Source organism: Cylas formicarius, unplaced genomic scaffold, assembly GCF_029955315.1.
Source record: "Cylas formicarius isolate icCylForm1 unplaced genomic scaffold, icCylForm1.1 PGA_scaffold_9__14_contigs__length_23061073, whole genome shotgun sequence".
Taxonomy (NCBI): domain Eukaryota; kingdom Metazoa; phylum Arthropoda; class Insecta; order Coleoptera; family Brentidae; genus Cylas; species Cylas formicarius.
Genome location: NW_026844365.1, coordinates 19,437,566 through 19,463,275, shown reverse-complemented (window position 1 = coordinate 19,463,275; position 25,710 = coordinate 19,437,566). Strand labels below are relative to the sequence as shown.

The window sequence follows — 25,710 nt, the reverse complement described above, 5'->3', positions numbered from 1 at the left end:
AATCTTTTAGAATTCGGAAATGGCGACTGGAACATCTAGAAAAGATTAGGATTTACAGAGAACAACAAAGGCCAATGATTTACTTGGATGAAACCTGGTTCGACGCTTATGATACCCCAGAAAAGGGTTGGGTTGACTCAACTTATAAGTGTAAAACAAACGCGTCATCAAAAAGAGGTAAAAGAATAACTATTTTGCATGCTGGCTCTAAAGATGGTTGGATTCCAAATGGACTTTCTCTGTCTGCGAAAAATATTAAAGATTCTTCTTTGGATTACCATGAAGACACCACCGGTGATTTATTTGAAAGTTGGTTTAAAAACAACGTAGTTCCAAACATTCCTCCTAATAGCGTCATTGTAATGGACAATGCAAGTTATCACAGTAGATAGTTGACTAAAACCCCTTACTCATGTGACACAAAAGCAACAATCCAAAACAACATGTATAATAATATTTATTTTTACGAAGATTATACCAAAAAGCAACTAATTGTTCTACAAAGCTTGAACCTACAAAAGAAATACGTCTGTGATAATTATGCAAAAAATCTAGGGCATACAGTTTTAAGGCTTCCACCTTACAACTGTATATTTAATCCCTTTGAACATGTTTGGCACCAAACAATGTTTTTTCCCGTGTTAACTCCAATATCCTCAAACTTATAGACACCGAAGTTTTTAACATCCCTCTACAAAGTTGGGCAAATTCTGTTAAACATATAGAAAAAGCAGAACAATCGTATATCCATATTGCTAATAATATAGAACAAATAATAATTAGAACAGGCGATGATAGCGATAATGATACTGATATATTATGTGAATAATTTTAAGTAATTTAAATAGGTAATAAAAATAATTTGTAATTTTATTTTAGATTTAAACATAAATACATACATAAATAAATAAATATTGTTTAGTATCTTTCCTAATAAAACCCCAAATAATTAAATTCTAAGCAAAGTACGGCCCTGTTCGGCCATATTTCATTCTTACAGCTTGCCCGGATCTTTCCTTAATTCGTATCGGTTAGTCACTTTTTTATATCTATGAACAGACCTTACCTCTTGCCGAATTACGTTTATGGTACTATTATTAAATTTTGTGCAGTGTTAATTCTTCTTATATGCGCTTACCCTTTGAACATCCTAGTTTTGCCATTTTTATGACAATTTCTTTTCAAGTTAGGGCCAACTATCTTTCTTAATTTTTGTAACACCGTCTGAAGATTTATGCTATAATAAAAAAAAAAGTATGCAAATCAGCGAGAAATTAACCTTTGAAATTGACGCACTTTTAAAATCAAAATCGAAAGTGCGCATTCAATTTCATTGATTTCCGTAAAAAAAACTGAGTGTGCTGTGCTGTCAATTGCTATTAGTCAAGTGACGTATGCATTATATTGTCTAAATCAAGTCAAAATTGTATTTTGTTCTTCGCAAGAGCAGTTACAAAATAATAATAATAAGATTAGTTGGTGATTGAACGTATAACAACATCCAGAACTATGTATAACCATGTAAGTCTTGCGAATATCAACCGATTTGGCGAATAATATGGAATATTTGAGAAATTTGCATTTCGGTATCGTAAATCGTAATAAAGTACTACCTGATTTTGTTGGGACTTGCATTGGCGTTTATATAGACACAAATAAAAATAAAGGTAATAAGATAACTTATCTTTAACTGATGATGGATTAAATTCGAATTTGAATCGAAATCGAATAAAAATTGAACTGTAGTTTTCTTGCGTGTTGACAATTCTACTATAAATGACCTAAATCGTGGATTTTAATTTATTTTTTGCATTTATAAATTGTGTTTCCTATTTAAAAAACTTTCTGTGTAAAATAAGAGATTGCTTAGTTGCGTTTATATACCGCAGCTATAGAGGGGCTAGTAGAAATTGAAATATTTCTAAAAGTATAATTTTAAACGTTAGAAAAAAGTTGTAAGAACGCATTTAAACTAAAATTTCTCCCAACATTGGAGAGAGTGAGGCAAGATTGCCAGAAACTTTTCGACGGAGAATAAGAAGCAAGGCAATCCTCAAACTTAATGTTTTCTGTGGCGTTTTATGGAAATTTCATCGCCGCTAGAGAAAGAGTCAATTTTTATTTTTAGCAACATTATGTTCTTGTTATATCATTTTCTATAAAATTGTTAGCGTTGCTTAAATACCATTGTACCACTAAATTTTGGTACTGAAGCTCCGCGCTAATTTCATTACAGTAAATTTTGTATGCATTGATTCATTGATTTTTTTCCTTAATAAAAAGAAAATTTATTATGGGCAAGCTGCTTTACTCGCTAGATAGTTGCTGTCATATGTTTTCTTTTCAAAAAATGTTCATGCAGAAACTGACCTAGTGACAGCTTCACCTAGTTATTTTGTCTCATTTTTAAACGTTGAAAAGAGCCTTGGGTAGGTTGTAGCTGATGGCTGGCAAGAATATGTATGTCATCAGCTTTCAAACATTTTTTGAAATTCGTGTGGTCATTTTGAATACCCACTTAAATGGATCAAAAAACAAAGATTTTATTGCATCAACACATATTAAATATGACGTAGATGGAATCAAATTACGCCGGATTGACGTGGCAATGGAATGATATATTAGAACGCCTCATGAACCTGGTTTCCGATCCGATTTTGCAAGTATTGCGCAAGCAAGTAACGATATCGCTACCCGAACTGTCGAAATATTGCTGCCATTTGCTGGCACGAGTCCTGGGAGAGCTCGTGCATCAGTGCAGTTCATCGGACGTAAGTGAGGGGCATCCGCTGGGGACAGCCGTATAATATCCGTTTTGATTAATTTAGGAGGACATGCAAGCTGTGGGCGGAAGAATCCTGCACATGACTCCATCCAGATTTACCAGAACCAATCAGTCTCGCACATGGAACACCGGTAATGGTTCCCCCGACGCGATATGTTTCCAAGTCGATCGACCTGGTATTTCGATCGTCGGGGTGGGGATATATGGCGGTATAGGTCACTACGAATACGAACTCGAGCTTTTGGAGGACGTAAGTTTGATCACCGTTGCGGAGTTAATAGAGTTGAGATTTTTTGGTTTTCGGAAACAGACCAGCTTGTCGACGGGTTTGGAAAACCATACAGCCCACAGGTGGAACAGTTTGGAGATAGCTGCGGGTTCGTTCGGACCTGAAGATTTTGCCCCCGATATTGTTGAAGTTAAATTCGATCGGGTTGTCTCAGTAAAGGTAAGTAAGTAAGTAGGATAAACGTTTTCGTGTGTTAGTAATGAGCATTGATAGGACTGGAAATTTAGTGTGGTGCTAGTGTAGTGTGCTGTAGAATGTTGGTATTGATATATATTCCTTACAAGAGAGTCAAAGGTACCTACGAAAATGTGCTTGTTTGTATACACTATTGAGAGATTCTTTACCATAATAGTTTATTGGATGGAACAAATTTAAATATAAAAGTTGTTTGGTTAAATGTGTTGCATGCCATGGAAATAATTGGCATTATACAGTTTCAAGTATGTATTTGACTACCATGCACCCATTAAAAAATTTTACAAACAGAACAACCGTTGCAACTGATATATGGATAACAGATAATATAAAATGATTATAAACACTAAGAAATAAAACATTTTAGACAATCCAAGCGCACTGACGAAAGGAGTACACTCATGTTCTGATTTGAATATGTAACGGGAACTGGCTACTGCAAAAACTATTTACAAAACTTCTGGATTCCTCTTGCTTCGGTTGTTTATAAATCGAACTTGCTGACGTTTCGCCAATCAACCTGTTGGAAATTTTAGAGCTTTACTGAAACATTTCAGTCCGTATCTACTTATATATTGAGGAGGGCGGAGCTAAAAGAGGGGAGTGAACATTGTCTCGGAATACTGATTCCCCTATTGGTGACAGGTTAAGATTGTTTGGTTGCTGCTTATAATTTTTTACAGATTCTCGGATTTTTCATTGGTAGAAAAATGAAAGAATTTTAGTTTTATCGAATAAAATTTTATGTCCGGTCTCGTGATTGTGTTCGGCAACGGCTGATGAGTTTATTTGTCGTAGCCTTAATGCTCTTTCATGTTCTTTCAGCCTAGTTGATATTTTTCGTCCTGTCTATCTGATGTATTCTTGCTGTAAACTCCTGGTATCTCAAACCGAATTTTGTCTTTGACGGATCGAATATATTGAGATATTTTCGAACAAGTGGTAAATCTGGCTTTGAGGTTATATTTCTTAAAAAACTCTTGATATGTGGTCAATACTGTTGTCAATGTAAAGCAAGATAACAGTGGCAACTGTGGGGTTGCTTTCGGACTCATTGTTTTTGGAAGGTTGTGGTGAAGTTTGTTTTGTGATTGAACGCTTAATAATTCTAATGTTGAAATTATTAGAGAGAAGAGCAGATATAAGGTGTTTTAATTCTGGGTTCAGTGACTTTGCTGAGAATAGTTTTACGGTTCTGTAATGCATTGAGGTATCGGTCTGTGTGCGTACATTTTCTGTAAACATAATGACCGAATGTTAGGTCTGATTTTCTGTTGATAAGAATATATATGAATAGGGCATTATTATTAATTTCTAATTTAATGGAAAAACGTATGTTAGGGTGTATAGAGTTTAAATGACTAAGAAATTCTAGTAGGGATTCTTGGCAATGAGGACAAATAGCAAATAGCAACGTAGCGTTTCCATATATTTTTTAAAATTTTTTATATGGAAGGTTTCGAGGGCTTTATTCTCAAAGGCTTAATGGAGATAATGGAGAACCTATGGCTGTTCAGGACGTTTGTTAAAAAATTTGACCGTTATAGGAAGAATATATTCCATACAAGCATTTTTCAAAGATTCGAAGGTTTGGTTTCAGATACTCGGATTTTAATAGATATGTAATAATGTTGTAATAATGAATATGTACTTTAGTAAAAAAGCATTCTACGTTGAAATTATGGAACCGCTACGTTGATAATACTTTTGTTATTTGGCTTCATTGTCAATAATCCCTACTAGATTTTCTTATCTATCTAAAATGTATATACCCTAACATACGTTTTACCATTCAATTAGAAACTTCCATTCTAAGACATTCTTCAATAGAAAATCACACCTAACATTTGGTCATTCTGTTTACATAAAACATGCACAGACAGGCCGATACCTTAATGCATTGTTACATCGCAATCTTGCCAAAAAATTATGGGTTATCAACTCTTTTGGTTACAGAGGCATCAAACTATGTCAGCCCGAGTCACTGAACCTAGAATTAAAACTGCTCTTCTCTCTAATAATTTCCACATTGGAGATATTAAGCACTCCATTACAAAATACCACCGCAACCTTCCAAAGACACTTGTCACTGTTACATTCAAAACATCACTGACCACATATTAAAAATTTATAAATATATCGTCAAAACAAGATTTACCACTGGTCAAAAAATCTCTCATCTTCGATTCTTTTGAGATACCAGGAGTCTACAACAATCCATACTGTGATGGATGTGTTTCTACCAAAGCACGTCGGGTTCAGAAGCGGCGAAAACAATACACACACTTTACTATACTAACGGAGTGTATTTCTATACGTGAAAAACAAAAGTACAAATTGTATGGACCGGTCGTACCGACTCTGGTCCAGCAGATCGAAATCGAACAAAACAATTAATAGGACGTCAACACAGTTCGTCCCCTAAAAAGGAACTGACCACTCTGTGCTCCTTCGCTGACTTCGTCTCCGACAATTGGCAATAGAGGGCGCTCCGCACATCACCGACCAATTTTAAAACCATCACAATACATATGCGGCAAAGAATACATTAAGAAACCGGAAGCAAAATACCAACTAGGCTCAAACAACATGAAATAGCCTTAAACCGAACATAACATTTTATTCAATAAAACTAAAATTCTTGCAAGTAATCAGTTTTTCTACCAACGAAAAATCCGAGAATCTATAGAAATCTATCAGCACCCAAACAATCTTAACCGCTACTCAGGTCTTTACCTTTCACTAATAAGAGAATCCGTCATCCCAGATATGTCCCACCTTTAGCTCCCTCTCCTCCCTGAAGCAACCAATAGGATGATTGGCGAAACGTTAGCAAGTTCGATTGAACAACAACCGACTCAGGAATAATCCTTAAGTTTTATAAATAGTGTTTAGTTTTCATTTTATTATTTTTTCGGGTTTTTATGAATATATATATATATATATATATATATATATATATATATATATATATATATATATATATATATATATATATATATATATATATATATATATATATATATATATATATATATATATATATATATATATATATATATATATATATATATATATATATATATATATATATATATATTTATTTATTGGCCGCGAGTACAGCATCAAGAAGTTATTCTTCTTCCTCGCGGTATTAAAGTCTTGAGCTTAACTGACATCTATACCCGCCAGCGCCCTTAGGCGCACGCTCCACTAAAAATCACGGTGAAGCGCTAAATCGGTCGCTCTCATCGTGTGGTTAAAAAAGTGCCGTTGAACGCATCAGGTCATACGCGTGGTGATCAACAAATTTCCTCACCACCCGAGGCACAGAGGACGCAGCACGGGCCGGCCCCTCCGGAAGGAAGACCAGAAGAGAGGTTGGGTCAGTTAAGTAATCAAAAATGTTTTGATCCTGTCTTGAGTAATTTTTGCGACTTCTTGCTGTGCCAGTTGCGGCCAAACTCCGTTCCCGCGCGGACAAAACAAATAGTATAAATAACCCTATTTTGCGTTTTGCAAAATTTCAGGACCGCAAAATTTTAGAGAGCTCCTTTAATTTTGAATCATCATTGGCGATTTGAATCTTTGCCACAGCATCGAAAAGAGCATTTGAAACGGTTCTTCACAAACCACATTGTAAATATAATTGATAAATTTATATCCTTCATCAACTTTTCTCTTGCCTCTGAAAAATAAGTTGCAAAGTGGCCTTTTGGGTCAGAAAAATGCATGCTTCTTGTTTCTACGTTGTTAAACGTTTCCTTATCTCTCAATTCCTTTCCACTCCTACTCCAAGTGTTGTCTGTTCCTTTCATTTAATTTAATGCTAAATTTTAGTCTGTACCACTTTGACTTTCTTAACCTTTTGCTACCAAATTTAATTCGTCAATATTATTGTTATTAATGGTTAAAGCAATAACTTCGTTATTTTAAAGGAACATCCGGTGCATCAGTTCATTTTTGAATTTCTGAGTTAATTTCATGATAAATTCCCTAAGATTCCCCTATACTTAATCCCAATAGTTTCTTGGATATCTTATAGCTCTTATATTTTGAATGATACTCCTTTAAACCATTTTTCTCTCATTTTTATGGTAAATGAAAAAACCAGAACCGTTCCTAAATTTACCAATCAATTGCATCATATGCGAAGATGTCCTGTATATTATTACACGACTCGACGCAAAATTGAATTTTTCGTCAATTGACTAATTCCTTTTCTTTACTTATTTTCAACAGTCCTCTTCTTATTTCATATTTTTTATCAAAAGTCAGTGAAAACGCAAATTTACTTCTAGTTAGTAATCATTTTGACAAAGTTTTATACGTTTTTGGTTTTACTGACATCACAAACGATTTTGGAGACTCTAGAAGTGACCACTTTTATACTAGCTGGTCTTTCGATTTTCATCTCTGGAGCCGAAATTTTGAAGACACTGGTTGATACATACACATACACATACACAGAAATAAAATAAACACAGCAAACTGCTGTAACAATTAGTGAAAGACATTAAAAACATGAAGCACAAAAAAATTAAAAATGAAGATAAACGAAGTCATCACAAGTTACATTTGTGTTCAAGCACTTAATAAGCTTTAGTGTTCTATCTTTCTACGAGCGTCTGGATTTAAAGTACTAAAAGCATCGTTGACCCAATTCAATAATTCCTCTTTAGTTTGCACTGGGCTAGAAAAAGGAGAGTTGTTCTTTTATGCATCCCATAGTGCAGGTGATTTGGATGGCCAGTTCTAGAGTTATCAGATTTGAATGAAGAAACATTTTAGAGAAACCAGGCATACCTATTTTCAATTTAAAAAAAAACATATATGCAAAAGTTGTAGGGTGTTCTATTTCAAATTTACTCGCTCACAAAGTTGTTTTCTGTACCAGGAAAATGTGAAATACGCCATTCGGTTAAGGATTCACGGTGGTAGAACTAACAATGGTGATGGTGGTTTGAGTTCGGTGAAGGGATCGGATAACACAACGTTCACGTTTTCCACTTGCTCGTTGAGTTTCAACGGCACCACTCTAACCCGCGGGCAAATCCCGATCTTACTTTATTACAGGTGAGATTCGAAACCATGCGCGTTTCTCGTTTAATTTTTCAACGAAACTTCCACAGGCTACCTTAATAGTATTTATAAATGTTCTAGATTCTTCCTGCGTCGGCTGTTTATAAATCGAACTTGCTAACGTTTCGCCAATCATCCTGTTGTATTAACTAGAGCTGGCTCGCATACTGTATAACCACACAAGGGGGCGGAGCTAAAGTAGGGGCAAGAACAATGTCTCGGATTACTGGTACACTTATTGGTGAGCTCCGCCCCCTTGAAACTGTACATAAGGAGGTTACGTCAGTGAATTCGATTTATACACCAACCGACGCTCGAGCAATCCAGGTCTGCAAATAGTAGTTTCTCGTTAGTGGTAGCTTCAAAGCACCATGTACCACTCAATTATTAGAGTTTTGGGAAGCTTTTCAAAAAGTCAATATAAAGAATTCCTACCATTAGAGGGCGTAACTATAATATAGGTTGAGAAAAGAATATTATATGTAATTTGCGACCAATACAACTTCGCAGAGATGTTTTTGTATGATTGTCAGGTATACCAACAGTTGGAACATTCCACTCTTAAATCTAATACTTCATGATTGTTATTTTTCGTTTTTCACTTTTTTTATGAACGGTTTCTATCACACAGACTGAACCATAACCATTTGAAATATTTAAGGAAGGTATTTCTGAAAGTATATCGCAGAGATTTTGCAAAATTTCACTGTTAAACTCTTAAATCTAATACTTCGAGATTATTCTTCATTTTCTTATTTGTTTTAATTATACCTTGGAAAATATACATGGAAGATTTCACTTTTTTATAAATGACTTTTATCACAAGGACTGAATCATTAGAACTATTTAAGGTTCTCTCACTGTTGAAGGCATTTCTGACAGTATATCTATTTTAATTTTTATATAAACTATGTCGCTCATTATTGGACTCTAATGACATCATCTAATACCAAGAGACAATTTGAAGGTCCTCTCCGTCACTTGATGAAATTATCTAATGACTTCTGTAATACCGGCTGAACTAAATTAAGTGTTCAACATTGGTAATCATCATCATTGGTAACAGAGAAACAACTGATTTAGGAAAATTGGTTTAGGAAAAAGTGAGGGAAATGTAATGCAACACCTTGTTATATTTTTTACTCTAACGTTCATAATTCACTAACAAAACAAAAAAAGGTCATATGCAATTGAAAATAACCGACTAGATGGCTATGAGTGGTTGCGAAATAAAACTTAAGTTTGCTTTTATAACAATAATCATAATTTCTACGTCTTCATTTATTATAAAATTTTTTCTTCTCCTCCTTTTAGCAAAAACGGTTTCGTTATTACTCAAAGAATGCTGTGTAAAATAATAACAGCCGTGCCAATTAAAAAACTAGTTGTCAAAATTAGTGTTAATTGCTATTATTGTTATATCAATTGTTATCAATTACTTAAATTAATTTTACTGTATCACAGTCGTCTGTAAGGGTAACCTATATCCACAGCGCGTTCCACCACATGAGCAATTGTTTCTGCCCTTTACCGAATCTTTATAAATTATGAAACAGTTTTTGCAAAAAGAGAGGCGAAACAATGTCATTAAAACTGAAAATGTGTTCTTGGATATTTTAAAGCATATCGTGACAATTCTATCCGATACATGGTCAAAGACGCTGACTTTTACGTCCAAAGGACCAGCTCGGGTGCTTTTGGCAGGAGATGCAGAGGGAACACTTTTTTTTGCCATTTGTATGTTAAATTTTGCCGCCAAAAGATAAAAAATCTGGAATTTATAATCGAAAAAACAATCAATATTGGTCGTTTCAGCTTTAACGTTTGGTGGTCCATATTTTTACGATGGCACGCTGACCGGTGAGCAATACATTGCAATTATTACTGACATTATGGATGGTTTTTTATATGAGCTTGACCTCATAAGTGGGCAGAGTCTCCAAAACAAGATGGCGTACCAGCTCAGAACTTCCGAGGGACATATCAATTTTTGACAAAACATTTTCAGCAATAAATGGATTACTACAAATGGACCTATTCCTTGGCCTCCTAGTTCACCACATATAACCCCAAACGCTGGAATAAGGGAAAACATACCAAATAGATGGAAGAACAATATTAAATACAATTCGCTCAATAGGAAAACGTGCTCTAAAATGTATTGAAGTAGGAGGTGCTGTTTAACTTTAATAGTTAAATTAGTTAGGTTTTCAGCCATATATAGTCTAGTCTAAAAGAGAAATGTGCTCATAATTGGGTCATCGGTGATTTACGAATGTTAGAGTAAAAAATATACAGGGTGTTCTATTTAAAAAGAGTACATTTTCCTCGTTTTTTCCTAAAGCCTACATTAAATTATTTTTCACCATCTCAATTAGTGGAAAAATGCTACTAGTTTGCTAATCTAACCGGCTTTGTATCTCTACTCATAACAAAATTACCAATTATGAACACTTAATTTAGATCACCCTGTATAGTATATTATGTGTATTTTACTGGGGAAAATATAGTTGAATAGTTATAGTTTATACATGTCGGGATTATTTATTATTATTATCATTGTAGTAATCCATCAGAATGTGGAAAAACCACGGCATCGAAATTGGAATTTCAAGCCAGGAAAGCGGCGTTGTCGATGACTAGCTCGATAGTACAGAAAGCTAGTAAACTGATGATGCTAGCTCGCGAAAGGGCGGATGAGGTCTCGTCAGTAAGCATATTGAGCGAGTCTCGTATTGTCAAAACGTTGCTGCCGTTGGTTCTGGCCCACATCAGTCCGCTGGCATCTAGCGACCCAAAAGTAAATCGAATTCGGCCATTCAACTTAATTGTTTGATTTTTTTAAATGAACGTTTTTTAGAGTGCAGTTCATATTCTCAGCTTGATTCAGGAATTACTGCCCCACGTGGCGGCATTAAATCTAATGGACACGCCGACCTCTAGCCGCGCCTTAGTCAACTCGAACACCTCAAATTTGGACTCCAATGACAACAAAATTGTAACAACTAGCAACCATTGCACTTGGGTGGAAAGCGAGCATCCCTACAAGCCGGCAAATGTGGCCAATTACAGGTGAGGAATTATTTCTCAAAGAGGAAACACCAGAAAAAAGTTTGAAAAAATTCTAGAAGTAGATTTTTAAATCAGGGAACAAATATTAGAAGACCTCGTTCACCAAGAGCATTAAAATCTGCTTTGTTATTCCATTATGCAAGGGGTGTGAATACCAGCTGAACTCTATGGTTATACAAGTTGTTTTCTGTGTTAAAATAATGGTTTCTGAAGGTTTTACTAGACTGCAGGAAGGCTCATTATGACAAGCTATAACTTTATCTTTTAACTTTCCAACGAAAGTTCCACAGGATACTGTAATACTATTTAAAAAACTTCCGGATTCTTCCTGTGTCGCTTGTCGGCTTCTTCAGAGTCCAACTGAAACTATTATTCTAGTAAGGGATGACTGAGATGATGAGTGGTGGTTAAGTTGTTTGGTTGCTTATAGATATCTATAGATTCTCGGATTTTTCGTTGATAGAAGATAGAAGAATTGATTACATGCAAAAATTTTAGTTTTATTCAATAAAATTTTATGTCCGGTTTCGTGATTGTGTTCGGTAACTGCTGATGAATTTATCTGTCTTAGTCTCAAGACTCTTTCTCTCCAATCTATTCTTTACAGCATATGGATAGAATGCTGTACACTTCTGGTATGTATCTCAAACGGAATTTTGCCTTTGACAAATCCAAAATGTTGAGAGGTTTGTGGAAAAGTGGTAAATCTGGTTTTGACGTTATATTTCTTAAGAACTTTTAATGTGTGGTCAGTGATGTTTTGAATCTAAGGAAGGCAGTGGCAAGTGTGGGGGTTGCCTTCGGACTCATTGTCTTTGGAAGACGGTGGTAAAGTGTAATTTGTAATGGAGCATCTCTCTAATGTGGAAATGATTGGAGAGAAGAGCAGACGTAAGGTGTTTTATTTGTGGGTTCAGTGACTCGGGTTGAGATAGTTTTACTGCTCTGTAAAATAGAGAGTTGATAACCGTTGATTTTTGGATCAGCTGGTGATATAACAATGCATTAAAGTATTGGTCTGTGTTTGTTTTGGTTCGATTTATTGAAAAAGTATGAGCCTATTTCTGTAGAGCAAAAGTGCGAAACTATAATGAAGATAATATTTCCATACGTGGTACTAGAGGTAGTTGGCAACTAGTTTTTGTGACAGGTCCAAAAGAAATCGTTTTTTTTTTTATCCACCTTGATACAACAAGAGATATGAACCTATGGACAGATATTTAACATTCAGATGAACACCAACAACACAAATAAGAGAAATATTGTATGGATAACATAAATTTGTACAGCTGCCTCTTCAGAATATTTAGTCTATAATATTTTCTATTTATTTGGCAGATTATATGATTGTACAAACAAAATTTTGGAAAAACTTTTTTAAAAAGAAATGAAACAACTCTGCCAAATGTCCCACTATAATTTTTATCACAGGAAAGTAAATTGTTTGCTTAATGTTTAACATTTAACACATTGCAAATTGGGTTAGAACTACTGTTAAGGTCCATGTGAACAAGTTTAATTTTGTTGTTTTCTGAAGTGATGCAATACAAGACGAGCAAGACTCCGAAAAAAAAAATTAGCAAGCAGTACAGTTGTGAATTACGCATTGCAGTGCTCTTGTGTATGAGCAGTGTGCCTTGTTTCGGTTATATTTATACAATTAAAAGTTCCGTTACATAAATTCATAATGATTGTCAGCGCCAACCCCAGAGAATCATTGTTTTATTTAGTTTTTTGTTGTTCTAACCTTTGTCTTTGTATGCTTTTCAGAGTATCGTTTCCGGATACCGTAAAGTGGATGTCATTAGAATTTGATCAGGCGTGCGCCACAGCGCAACCCGAAGACTCTCTCCAGCTCTACATACCCGCGTTAGACTTCAACCCGTCTAAGGAAAACGCGAGCAATATCAACGAGAACTTCGATTGCCCGTCCTTACCTTACTGGCCAGTTTTGCATAAATTTAGTGGCAGGTAAATGCTACTTAATTCTTCCAGATTTCCGTAGATGGCGATAAAAATATTGGAGTTATTAAATGTCCCAAGCAAAAGTTGCGATTTCGATTTTGTGAAGCATTCTTTGGGTATTCTGTGCCTTGTCGTACATGTTAATTCTAATAGCAGATTTTTTAATATTATTCCTCAATTTTTCGACCTGTTTGAGGTTCTTTAATCATTCCTTCCTCCTATGAACTAAGTGCTTGTGATATATTTTGACGATTTTTAACAGGGATCATCTTGTGTATGAAAGCATTTACATCTTTTGCATATTACCAAAATATTACATGATCTTATTTTATTTTATCATAAAAACTCATTGAATTATTATGCATAATTAGATAAGAATGTTATTTTCTGAATGATTTTAACAAAAAAGATTTATATCAATGTTGGTATAAAGACGGGTTTTCCTCATTCCCATTGGAACTGCTTTAGATGTTTTGTTAAAATTTGGTAGTGGTCCAAAATGCATAGAGACACTTTTTTCCTTGTGAAAATTTTTCTCCTATTTTCGCCAGAGGCTTTAAAGTTTTTCTCGAAAAAGATTATATTGCCTTTTTTTTTCAAAAATAAATTGTATTTTTAGTATTACGAAGTAGTGGTAAGTAAAAATATGTCTTGACTTTGTGGCTTCTGACGAAGGGTTTCCAAAATTTTCATTTGGTTGTTAGTCTATGAATCTTGGATTCAGAGCAGTTGTGCAGTTTCCTCACGTATAATGACATAGTCAAAAATGATTCGTATGTCTTAGCTAAACTCCAATCAGAGCAGTTGTGCAGTTTCTTCGCGTATAGTGACGTAATCAAAAATGATTCGTATGTCTTAGCTATATTGCTACCATTTTTAGATGCGTTTAGCTTTTAATTAATTGATTAGTTTAAATCCTAATCCTAAAAACAAAATTAAAATTCTATTTTGTTATGGTTTTTGCAACATTGACGTTGGTCATCGTCTTATAAATGGTAAACTTACTAAAAACACGGTCACTCTCCCAAAATGTCAACTGGTTCAGTGGGGTACGAAAGGACAGAATAAAATGCATCAAAAATATGGAAGAAAACAAATATCAATTAGATAGGTTTATTTTTGGAAATCGCCCAATACTTCAACAACAAAAACAATGAAAATCAATAATGCAAAGAGCAAAGAAGGAGAACACAAACTAGTCTTCTCCCTATATCTTCCTCCTAGTCTGATTCATGAATATCGATAACAACTGGGAAAGACTCACTTAAACAAAGTCTTATGAATACTTCGTCAGAAGTATTATCATTGTTTTACTTGAACTAGTCCGTAAACGCAGTGTAGTATTAGATTGACCAGATTGATATAACCAAACCTCTATCGCATTGAGTTGGCAATGATAAAGTGGAAGCCTCAAACCGGGATGGCCATTTTCCAATACTAACTTGTCCATTCTTAAAAGATTATATTCTGAATTAATTTCATATTCAAAGAAAAGCACGTAGGAAAACTACCTATCCAGTTTTTCTGGCAAATGTTGGTTCACTAACATCCATGACTGATCTTTCATTAAACTTGGCTGAAATAGAATATTCCTTATTTGCAGCCACTCGACGAGAAACTGCTTGATCCAACTTTGATTAGGTATTGGCCCAGCAAGTCCACAGTGATACAATGCAATGCCCATTATTGTTAATGAAGGCTCACCAAGAGTAGGCAGCAGCTGTAGACTGAACCACCTTTTAAATTAAAAAACATATTAGTATTGAAGAAATGAAAGTTTTCGTGGTGCAAAACCAATACTTTTATCTGTGTTCATAAGTTAGAAAAAGTCTTCCTGCAATCAGCATGTAAAATTATATAGTGAACTCCTTCACCATATTTTTTTCGAACTATTCGTATCGTCTTGCCAGCGTTTTCTAGACGCTCCTTTACCAAATATCCAAGTCTCGTCCAAAAATACTGGGTTGAATGGAAAGGCATCATTCTGGTTTTTCATGTACTTTGTCAAAAATGTCAGTCGTTTTTGAGCATTGCATACTTATTAATAATTTTCAGAAACTTAAATTGAACATTCATAAAATGAGACAGTTTCAGTATAGAAACAGTAAACACTTACATTGTGTACCGTACACGTTAAAAGGTAAAAGCGGTTTCCCCGCATTGAAATAGTCCACAAGTTTTAAAATAAGGCCAAATTGTTCGGGAATTTTGAAACGATTTATTTATCCGCTAAATTAAAAAATTTTGTTTGTGACGCGGCTTTTGACACTTTTTGACACAAAATTCCCGTGTGCTGTGTACGACATCCAGTGATGAACCAAATAAAAAAGTCATGCCATGACGTAACTGCACAATGACTGGACTGGAGAATTGGTTTCTGGTTCCTTTTTAAAATCATAAGCGTCTAGTCATATGCACTACTTTTCCTTTGGATAAGTCATAAGGTCATCTTTAGTTAGAAGTGAATAGACACTTTAAAAATATTATTATTTAATTATTAAAAATATTATATTCATAAACATGTCATGCTTATCGGATGCCACTGGCGAAAGAAGGAAAATAATTTTCAGTTGGTTCTAACTAGAATGTGACTAACATGTTGAAATATGCTAATTCCACATACCAAGCGTAAACAACAATTTTGTAGCTTTTGTATTCTGTATTTTGTATCACAATATGTCATTTGAGATAAGACTAACGAATCGCAAAGTATCGATTTGAGGGGTCTACAGCAAATATGTCTACGTTAAAAAATTAGTTTTACATTCATGTACCCTTTTGTTACACAGTTATGAACATGTGAGGTAAATCTTAGCTTTGAATCAATCAACAACCCCAAATTTTTTGATATTTAAAGTGTACCGGTTTACCTTCCATATCAGATACATTATTGTAGGTAACGGCAGCTTTGGTTTTAACATCATTAATAATTTCAAGTATTTCAATTTCTTTTGCACGTTGTAATTTTATACGATTTACGAGCTGTGAAATAGAGTGAACAAAGTAAATATTAATAATTACTGAGTTGCTTGTTAGAAGTTAAGAGATCTAATTCTCTTAGAGTAAACCAGATTGTGTTTTCTGTTCCCGTCTAACTGCAGCGGTAAACATATTTTTAAATTTCTTATAATCTTTAAAATCAGCTACAATTTTGGTACGTTTATTTTCATCCATATCCTATCCTTGTTACCTAACCGCGGTGCATGTTTTTTGTCGTTCTATAAGTTTTGAATGGAGCCCGAATATTTAAAAGAATGTCGACATTACTTAAAATAAATTGAACCTTTTTGTGCGCACTTGTGATATCATAGATATTTCCGCGACGGACTTGATCTTAGATCAGCATAAAACTGAGTATTTTTTTTAAATGGTGGTAATGCGATGTCTCTTCTTAATCGCCTTTTGACATTCTATTCGCATACCAATTTTGAAAACATTTGTCAGTTTTTGCGAGACAAAAAATTAAATAAATGCATTTTTAATTGCAATTTAATTTAGTACAAATAATATTAATAATTGCAATGTTGGGTGTAAATACAGCATTATAGTGTCAGGTCATGTTAGATTACTTTCACTTGTCGATGTCAAAATATTTCATAGTTTTGTCAGTGTGACAAGTTCATTTAAACTGTTTTTTATTTAACATCTGTTCGAAAATAATTCAAGTTTCATTAGTTTTGCATATTCGCTTTTCTTTATTTTGTTAGTAAAATGGTTTATTCGCGGGTATTGGAGTAAAAAACTGAAGTTATTGTGATTTATAGTGAATCCAATCGCAATATATATAAATCAGTTACAATTTTTAATGAAAGATATTTTGAAAACGATTTTCGGAAGAGAAACAAGTTGAGATTATCGCTGCCATTGTCAACATTCCTCAGAATTGGACCGAAAATATCGTGATGAATCAACATTTTATTTGAATGGCAAAGTAAACAGACAAAATGTAAGATATTGATCCGATGAAAATCCACGTTTTCCGAGATTATCACATTATGATATTGTTGATTCCGACATTTAATAAAATAGTTGGTAAAATGATGAAACTACTTATCTTTTTAATTTAGGCAACGGTTAAGTAATGGGTAAGTAATAGAACATTTGCAAGCATTCATTTGACTGTCTTGCAAAAACTGACCAATCAAACGTTTTCAAAATTGGTATGCGAAAAGAATATGAGACGATCTTTAAAAAGATATATCACATGGTGCCCTGCTGTCACATTGAAATTTTGTGAGATTGTTTTTATGTCAAAAATTAGACATTTCAATTACGAGAGTAGGGAGAAAATTGATTTAGAAAATCCATCAAATAGTGTGGGAAGACCGCAGGTTGAAAGTGCATGAAATAGCTGAGACCTGTAGCTGAACGTGTGCGAAATATTTTGCACAACCATTTGACCATGAAAAACCGGTGAGCAAGTGGGTGTCGCGTTTGCTAATGCTCGAGCAAAAAAGGTTCAAAAAAACATTTTCAACTGTTGAACACACTGGGGTCCCTCACTACACAGATGGTTGCAAAAGGGGAAACCAACTCCAAAGAAGGTTACAACAATTTTATCGGCAAAGGAGGTTATGGCTACTGTTTTTTGGGATGCGAGAGGAATTATATACATTGCTTAGCTTGAAAAGGGTAAGACTATCACTGGTCAATACTACGTAGAGTTATTGCAACCTTTGAAGCACGAGGTGCAAATCAAACAGCGAAGAAAAAAATTTTGTTTCATCACGATAATGCACCTGCGCATTTCGTCGATTGTTGTCATGTCCAAAATCCCCAAATTGAAGTTTGGATTGATACCGCAACATCCCTATTCTCCAAACTTACCTCTCAGCGACTATTACCTGTTTCCTAATCTCAAAAAATTGCTTGGCGGTAAAAGATTTAGGAGCAACAATGAAGTTAGTGAAGCTGTAAATCGGTATTTTGAGGAGCTTGTTGAATCTACGTTTAAAATTAAAGGTTATGTTGAAAAATAAAGCAAAAAAATAAAAATAAAAACATCGTTTTTTCTTGTTCAGCCGCTTGCTTCATTAAACCTGATCAGATTTGCTCTGTATATAATACTAAACAATTTGAAACAATTTACCATCTTCTATTCACTTGCGCAATGTATAATGCTCTCCGTATGGTGGAGTTTTCCCAAAACAATACCTTTATTACAGCTTTACGATACAGCCTAGTATATCATTAGACGAATAAGAGAAGGCTATAAAATCCGCAACAAATAGAAAAGTAACGGGATCGGATGGAATACGTTCAGGAATACTGAAACTTTTTGAAAACAGTCACTTTTATGTCTCTTCAATAAAATATATGAAACGGGACTCATACCAACTGATTGGTTGCAATTAACCTTTGTGACATTTCTCAAAAAAGGTAACTCGAGGAAATGCTCCGACTACCGAACAATTAGCTTAATGAGTCACGTCCTGAAAATTTTCCTTCGAATAATACATCACAGAATCTACACCAAAATTAAAGAACAAATTAGTGAAACTCAATTTGGGTTCCGTAATAAACATGGAACCAGAGATGTCAACCACTCCGTTTATATGTGCTTTATTGATTTTAAGAAGGCTTTAGACAAGGTCAGTTGCGACAAGCTGATGGAAATCCTCCAGCAAGTAGGTAGTAGCAATCATTAGGATTGACCAAAACATCTCTGACACAGTGGCAATTCGCCGGGGTGTAAGTTGGGGATGCATTATGTCGCCATTGCTTTTTAACCTGTACTCTGAGTACATCTTCAGGGACGCTCATGATGAATTCTTCTATTAGCCAGTACTCCGGAAGAACTACAAATGCTTTGCGATGTATGTAACGAATATGGACTAAAACTGAACACCTCAAAGACGAAATGTATGATTGTTAGTTAACAACCGGTAGACGGGAGTGTACCTAGTGTACCTAGGCTCTAACATAAACAACAACTGGGATATGAGCCAAGAAATGAAAATTCTTATAGAAAAAGCTAGAGCTGTTTTTTTCCGAATGAAGACAGTGCTATGCAAATGGAGATGTTACATATTCTCGACTTTGCTCTATGGGATGGAAAGCTGGACGCTGACGGAAATACTGCTGAAAAGAATACAAGCTTTTGAGATGTGGGTGTACCGCAGATTGCTATGTGTAAGCTGGGTTGACAGAATCCGCAACGAACAAATATTGGAGCGTCTACATAGAGAACCTGAAATAATTAAATTGATTAAGACCAGAAAGCTAGAATATTTTGCGCATGTAATGCGACATCATGAGCGCTATAATGCTCTCCACTTAATTATGCAGGGCAAGACAGAAGGAAGAAGGAAGAATACATGGCTTCGAAATTTAGGGGAAATGGTTCCATACGTCAAGTACAGCCTTATTTAGAGCTGCCGTGAATAAAGTTTTGATAGCCAATATAATAGCCAGCGTTCGATGACGGTCACGGCACATGAAGAAGAAGAAGGCTCATGTAATGTCTGATGCGGATTTACTGTTATAGAAATGTAATTTCTTATAAACAAGAAATAACAATAAAAATAAAAAAATACAAAAATGGTACAAAAATTAAAAGGCGGTCCCGCCGGCACTATGTATCATTCAAATGTAGATACGGATATGTGATACCACGTTCTTTCTGTAATTAGCTTGCAGTGGCCAACGAACGCGGTGGTTCTACCCGGTAACGAGGTGGTCTTCTCGTTGGAAACGGCCACCGATTATTTGAAAGACGACAGGGCGAGCGCCTACGGTTTCAAGTGTCTCGTAATCGGATACGAATGGCCTCCGGATTCCACCTGTGACACCGGTTTGAGGCATTTGGAAGCCGAGCTCGCGTTCCTCGGAGGGATGTGCTCGGCGAGTTTAATGAAGAAGGATTTGCTTCTGCCTGTCGTTGGAGGTGAGTAGGCAACGAAAGACCTCTTTCCAAATGGAGGCATTTGGTTGGTATTAGGCATCCAAATTACTTGAATATATTTATGACTTTTTCAATTGTGAAAACTAATCTCCTTCAAAACAATAAATAACTGCTTTTCCACGTCTTCAACAAAATAACACTTTGCAACGTACTCATTTGCACGATTTAGTAAACAAGATTCAATCATAGTAACAACGAAAGCAGAACATTTGTCTCATTTTACTCTGTAAATTACCGAGAAATTTCAGAAGTTCACTGCTATATATTATTCAACTAATAACACATGTGTATAAAAAATAGATTTTTTGACAGATATTTTTATTTTGAAAACTGATTTCAAAAATTCTATGCATTTATTTGTATCGCGTAAGGTTTTTTGCAAATATTAAAAACAAACGATATTTTTACTATAATTTTTGTTTTTTTTTTTCAGTAAAAAAAAAGTGGAATCCTAGTTAAAAAAACTTTTAAAGAAATACGTCAGCTTTTTTTTTTTGAGTGAAATCTTCGTATTTTTGCCAGAAAGCTGCGTTGCCAGGACTTTCGAATGTGTGTTTTTAAGGACACATTCCGTTTTAACAACCAGCAGTAGTCCGCCATCATCATTATACTTCATCTCCCTTGGTATTGTCGTTTCATTTCCTTAATTTCCTGGTGAAAGTAGTTCAAGTGAGAAAACAGGAAATGTACTTTCAAACTCATATTACAGCCTACGCGACGAAAATGATGTAACATGTTTTGAACCATACTTTCGTAGTTTTCGTCCTTAGAGTTCCCAAGTAACTTATGAATTACTTCTTTAAATGAAACTCAGTACAACAACAAAAGTACCTTCTTTTATTTTGGCATCAGATATGGCTGGAAATTTCTCACATAAATATTTGAAACGCTGTCCATTTTTGTCTAGGGCTTTAACAAACTGCTTCATCAAGCCAAGTTTGATATGTTGGGGAGGCAGTTGAACTTTTTTGGGGTCAAGTAAGCTATCTCTTAATACATTTTTGCTACCAGGTGTGAGGATGTTTTCCTAGGAGCATGCATAGCAATTTAAGGTTACCACAAAGCATTCACTTTCTGATGTTCTTGGTAGTTTATTTTCTTCAAAAGTCCTAAATTTTCATCCGTTTCTTTTAAATTTACCGAATGTGCCACGGGAACCGAGATCAGTTCGCTAGCGTTCTTTTAAACTACGCTTACTTCAGTCAGGAATATTGTTGCAATATGTTTCCTAAATGCTTGTCACGAAGTCTGGACGCTAACAATTCGGATGCGTCCTTTGGAAGGTACGAAACTTTAATTAAATCATTTAATTCGCTCTGGTTAAACACTTCGGGCTCTCTGAAATCTAGTGTGAAATCTGAGTCACCTGGGTCGGACTTAGATTCCTCTGATTCTGACGATATGACGTTTTGTAGTTGTTTTAGGACGGTAGGTATCGGTACATCTGGTCCATGAGGAACTGGTCGAATTTGTTTCTTATTTTTTCTGTTGGATCCTTGAACAATACACGAACAACAAATACAATCATCACTGTGATTCCTAGGCTCTCGTCATACCATAGGAACATCAAAGCTTAAACATTTCTTTCAACCTTTTTGGGCAGTTTTTTAATGCTTCAACGCAAACGGAACAAACAGTATGAGGAGCTCATGACTTGTCTTGGTCGCTAATTTTTTTTAACAAAATATAGTTATAGTTTGCCTTTGCTTTGGTACGACATAACCACAGTTATTTGGATTATTCACACAATGTCTTCTGAAATATGCAACAAAGAAGGCAACAACCGCGCACACAGTAGCACGACGGCCAATACAACCAAACTGCGCATAAGCAGGTTACCACGCTGTATTGACGCTTCTGCGCCAACTCTGAAAATCAATTCATTTAAAAATCATGCCTAATATGGAACAAACATATTCATGTCATAGAATGCCACAGAATACCAAAACTGGTTCATATATGACCCAGATCAAAAAAATGCGAATTATTCTTAAACTGTAGTAATTTTTGTTTTGGTTGTTATTACTTATATTTTAACAGAGTATTTTAGGAGATTTCTCAGAATGAAAAAATATTTTAAATATTAAGGAAAAAGTGTATATTGGGTTAATTTTAACCCGGTTTCAGTCATTGCAGAAAAACAGCAGAAGTCAATCGTTTATTTTACTGAAGAATTTCCTAAATTAGACTTTTTAAAGGTTTGTTCTATTGGGCATAGTCGAATGGGACCAGGGTGGCTAGCAAAATTACCTAAATATTAAACAGTGACCTGATCATTACTTGTAACTTAAGTTTGTTATAATTATATGATCAATCAGTGCTTGTTCAGTGCAATCTGATTAATGACAAATGAATCATTTACTTATCTAAGACTCTACCTTTACTTCCAGTAGCGTCAAATTAGTTCCCTGACTAAATACGTCTAGTCCTCTCATTATCTATATCTGTCCTGTCACGGTCACCAAATGTTGAGAATACTACTATTCAAAATACTTGTAGGGAATTATATCAATATGATTTTGACTTGCTTAATTGTGACTAACTAGTCAACTTCAACGAATTGCTAGTAAAAATAAGTAAATAAATAAATAAGATAGTTTTGTCATCGTATTTTGTAATGGTTACAGAGGAAGGCGAAATTGACGTGGAAACTGCCGAAGTTGTCGCCGGTCAGATATTCTCCGATCACAATTCATTGTTATCGAAAGGATTGGCTCTGAGCTCGCCACCGACCGTGTCACAGGCTTTGGATGGTATGCTGCCATACAGGTAAGTGCATTGTCATGTGAGGCTTGCGGAATTGACCAAACTTTTTGCGTGCCTTAAGCTATAAGTTTTCTAACCCAAGTCGACCTACCCTACCTATTTACGTGATTACCTAAAGCACTTACAGCAAGCTCCAGAGACACACACATTCTCAGGATCTCTTAAATTTTTCAATTCTTCAATTTTTCAATTTTAGTTCTGTGGAGACCTAAAAATTGAAACGTTCTTGATATGGGGTTAACATAAGTGAGTGAGGGATATTTATACTTCTCAACAGCAATTTCTATATAATTTACAATGGTTCATTAATCTTCCAATTCCATATTTTGCATTAGTATTGCCAGATTCCATGGAAAACTCAGCTGATCAGTATGACCGTAATAGAGCAACACGAGATGACATAAAACAGCTGTTTCTCTGTTACATTTCCTTTTATTTTTCTCTTTTCGAGAAGTTGTTATAATGGTTAACCAAAATAATCAAAATTATGGTTGGACAAATAAGTATATTACGCGAAACAACATTTTTTTCGTGTTGTGGAGCTCTCAAGATGGGTGATTATTTCACCATAATTGTCAACGTAAAACATATAACGTTACACACATACATACTCATACAATACTGCAATACGCGTACCAAATCTTTTCGTTTTAGGGTTGCAGTTCTTTGGTCGCCATTTTAAATTTTCTGCTAACCTCAAACGTAGTGATTAACGTCTGACATTTATAATCTCCCCCAAAACAATTTATATATTTATATATTTCTTTCGAAAATTACAAACTTAACTTAATATTTTCGTCTGTAAGTTCAGCAGAATCAAATTTTTGATTATTGATTAAACTGCTTATATCAAAATATCTTAAAAACTTGCAATTAAAAAAAAAAAGAAACCTCTTTGTTTTTTAAGATGTACCCTGCTTTCTACGTAAAACATTTGCAAAGTTCTTTAACCCAACTTTATTTAGAATATTAGGGAATTTTTCTCATTTTGACCTGGTCGCGGAGACATGAAATTTAGGTTTACCCGTGGCAAGCGGTTCGATTAAAAAAAAAAATAGAATTGCACGAGAGATAAATGATTACAAAACAGTTACAGCAAGTTCCATTGTTCGAAAAATTCTCAGGATTTTTTGAATCTTTTTATTTTTTATTTTTTTTTGCCAAATTGTATCTCGATCTTTTATTTTTCTTTCCAACCAACCAATATTACCAACTCATTATACAAAAAAACTGAATATAAAAATCTTCTTTCGCTTTTCCTTTCCGTTTTCGGACAAGCAGTGGCTTAGTGTAAAAATAGTTTATGCGAAGATAGACAACTGCTGCCGTGTTTTTAGTGATGGTAACAGAAAATTTTAACCGCTTATCTAGAACCGCAAGAAGATAATATAGGCGGGTTCGGACTCGTTTTGTGTTTATTAACCCACCGAGATCTTCGCTTTTTCATTGGTCGCAATTTACTTGGACTGACACCTTACTAACTTTGAACGAAAATAATGCAATCTATACTATTACTATAACAGCGTATAGATAAACGAAAACCCTGAGAGGGCGATTATAATCAAAAATTAAGGTTTAATTTGTTTTGTACACACAGGCAATCGATTACAGTAAACAACATATGAATGCATTCAAAAATTTAATCGCTTTGCAACGGAAATTCATACCAATAGATGTATTGTGCCCGCCATTTTAATGAAGTGTTTTGCAAGGAGAGGTGTTATTTTGATAGTCAAAGAAAAATGGCGTTTTCTGAAGTAAATGATCGGATGTTTATTTCAATATAATAATGAAAAACAATATCAGCGAGATGGCTACGCTTCACGTATTCCATCTTTGAGGTCTTGATTCGCTGTTAGCGCAGACTTTATGATCTTTGTGATCCCAAAAAAAAAAAAGTCGCAAGGTGCTAAATCACAAGATTTCGATGGCCAATTGTGATCACCTCTTCGAGAAAAACACAGTGCGGTAACTTTTTCTGTAAAAGATCGATGGTTTCATTGCTTGTGTGGCACGCGTCTCCGAACTACCAAATTTTCACCGTTTTTATAATGAATTTTAATAATTTCAGTGCGTTGTGGAAGCGTGTACCCTTCCATTTTTATTAATGGCGTAGTTTTTCTTGTCAATTGTTAACAAATTACAGCTTCAAAAGTGACACCTACCGTAATAGCGGGTTGTTCAAAATAACACCTCTTATTGGAAAACCTGGCCATGGCGTTGGTGTAGAGTCCCGTATTCATGTTTTCGACTAATTTATAACGTTGACATGTTTATAACCTCCCTTCAAATTAATATAGTCTTTTCTAAAATCACCAGGTAAATTAAATTTAATATTTTCGACCGTAAGCAAACCGGAAACTTATTTATTTTTTCTAAAAGCTGTATATTAAAAAAGCGATATAGAATACAGAGTGACCCAAAAACTGCAACTTTCCAAATTTGAAAATTATTTATTTCCCCTACTCACTATACTTACACGTCTATGAAATTATTATGGGTTGCGCCGAAGATTTGTTTATTATGCATAAAAGGTTCGTAGGCAACAGTTTGATGGCCAGAGAGAAATTATTACCTAAAATACTTGCAGCAAACCGGAAATCATAAAATCTTTTCATTTTTTAAAACTTTTTGTCAAACTGTTACTCGATA

At 34.7% G+C, this 25,710-nt stretch overlaps 1 protein-coding gene across 2 annotated transcripts in view; it reads left to right on the top strand.

The window, feature by feature from the left end:
* Nucleotides 1-25,710, top strand: part of LOC132707144 (E3 ubiquitin-protein ligase MYCBP2) — a 218,337-nt gene that overhangs the window by 37,618 nt on the left and 155,009 nt on the right. For both annotated transcript variants that reach the window (XM_060678856.1, XM_060678855.1), the window contains 9 exons: nt 2,577-2,771; nt 2,829-3,035; nt 3,096-3,233; nt 8,167-8,345; nt 10,917-11,151; nt 11,212-11,423; nt 13,194-13,394; nt 20,021-20,274; nt 22,920-23,061. In XM_060678856.1, coding sequence (XP_060534839.1) covers nt 2,577-2,771; nt 2,829-3,035; nt 3,096-3,233; nt 8,167-8,345; nt 10,917-11,151; nt 11,212-11,423; nt 13,194-13,394; nt 20,021-20,274; nt 22,920-23,061 — 1,763 coding nt within the window. The remainder of the gene's footprint in view (nt 1-2,576; nt 2,772-2,828; nt 3,036-3,095; nt 3,234-8,166; nt 8,346-10,916; nt 11,152-11,211; nt 11,424-13,193; nt 13,395-20,020; nt 20,275-22,919; nt 23,062-25,710) is intronic.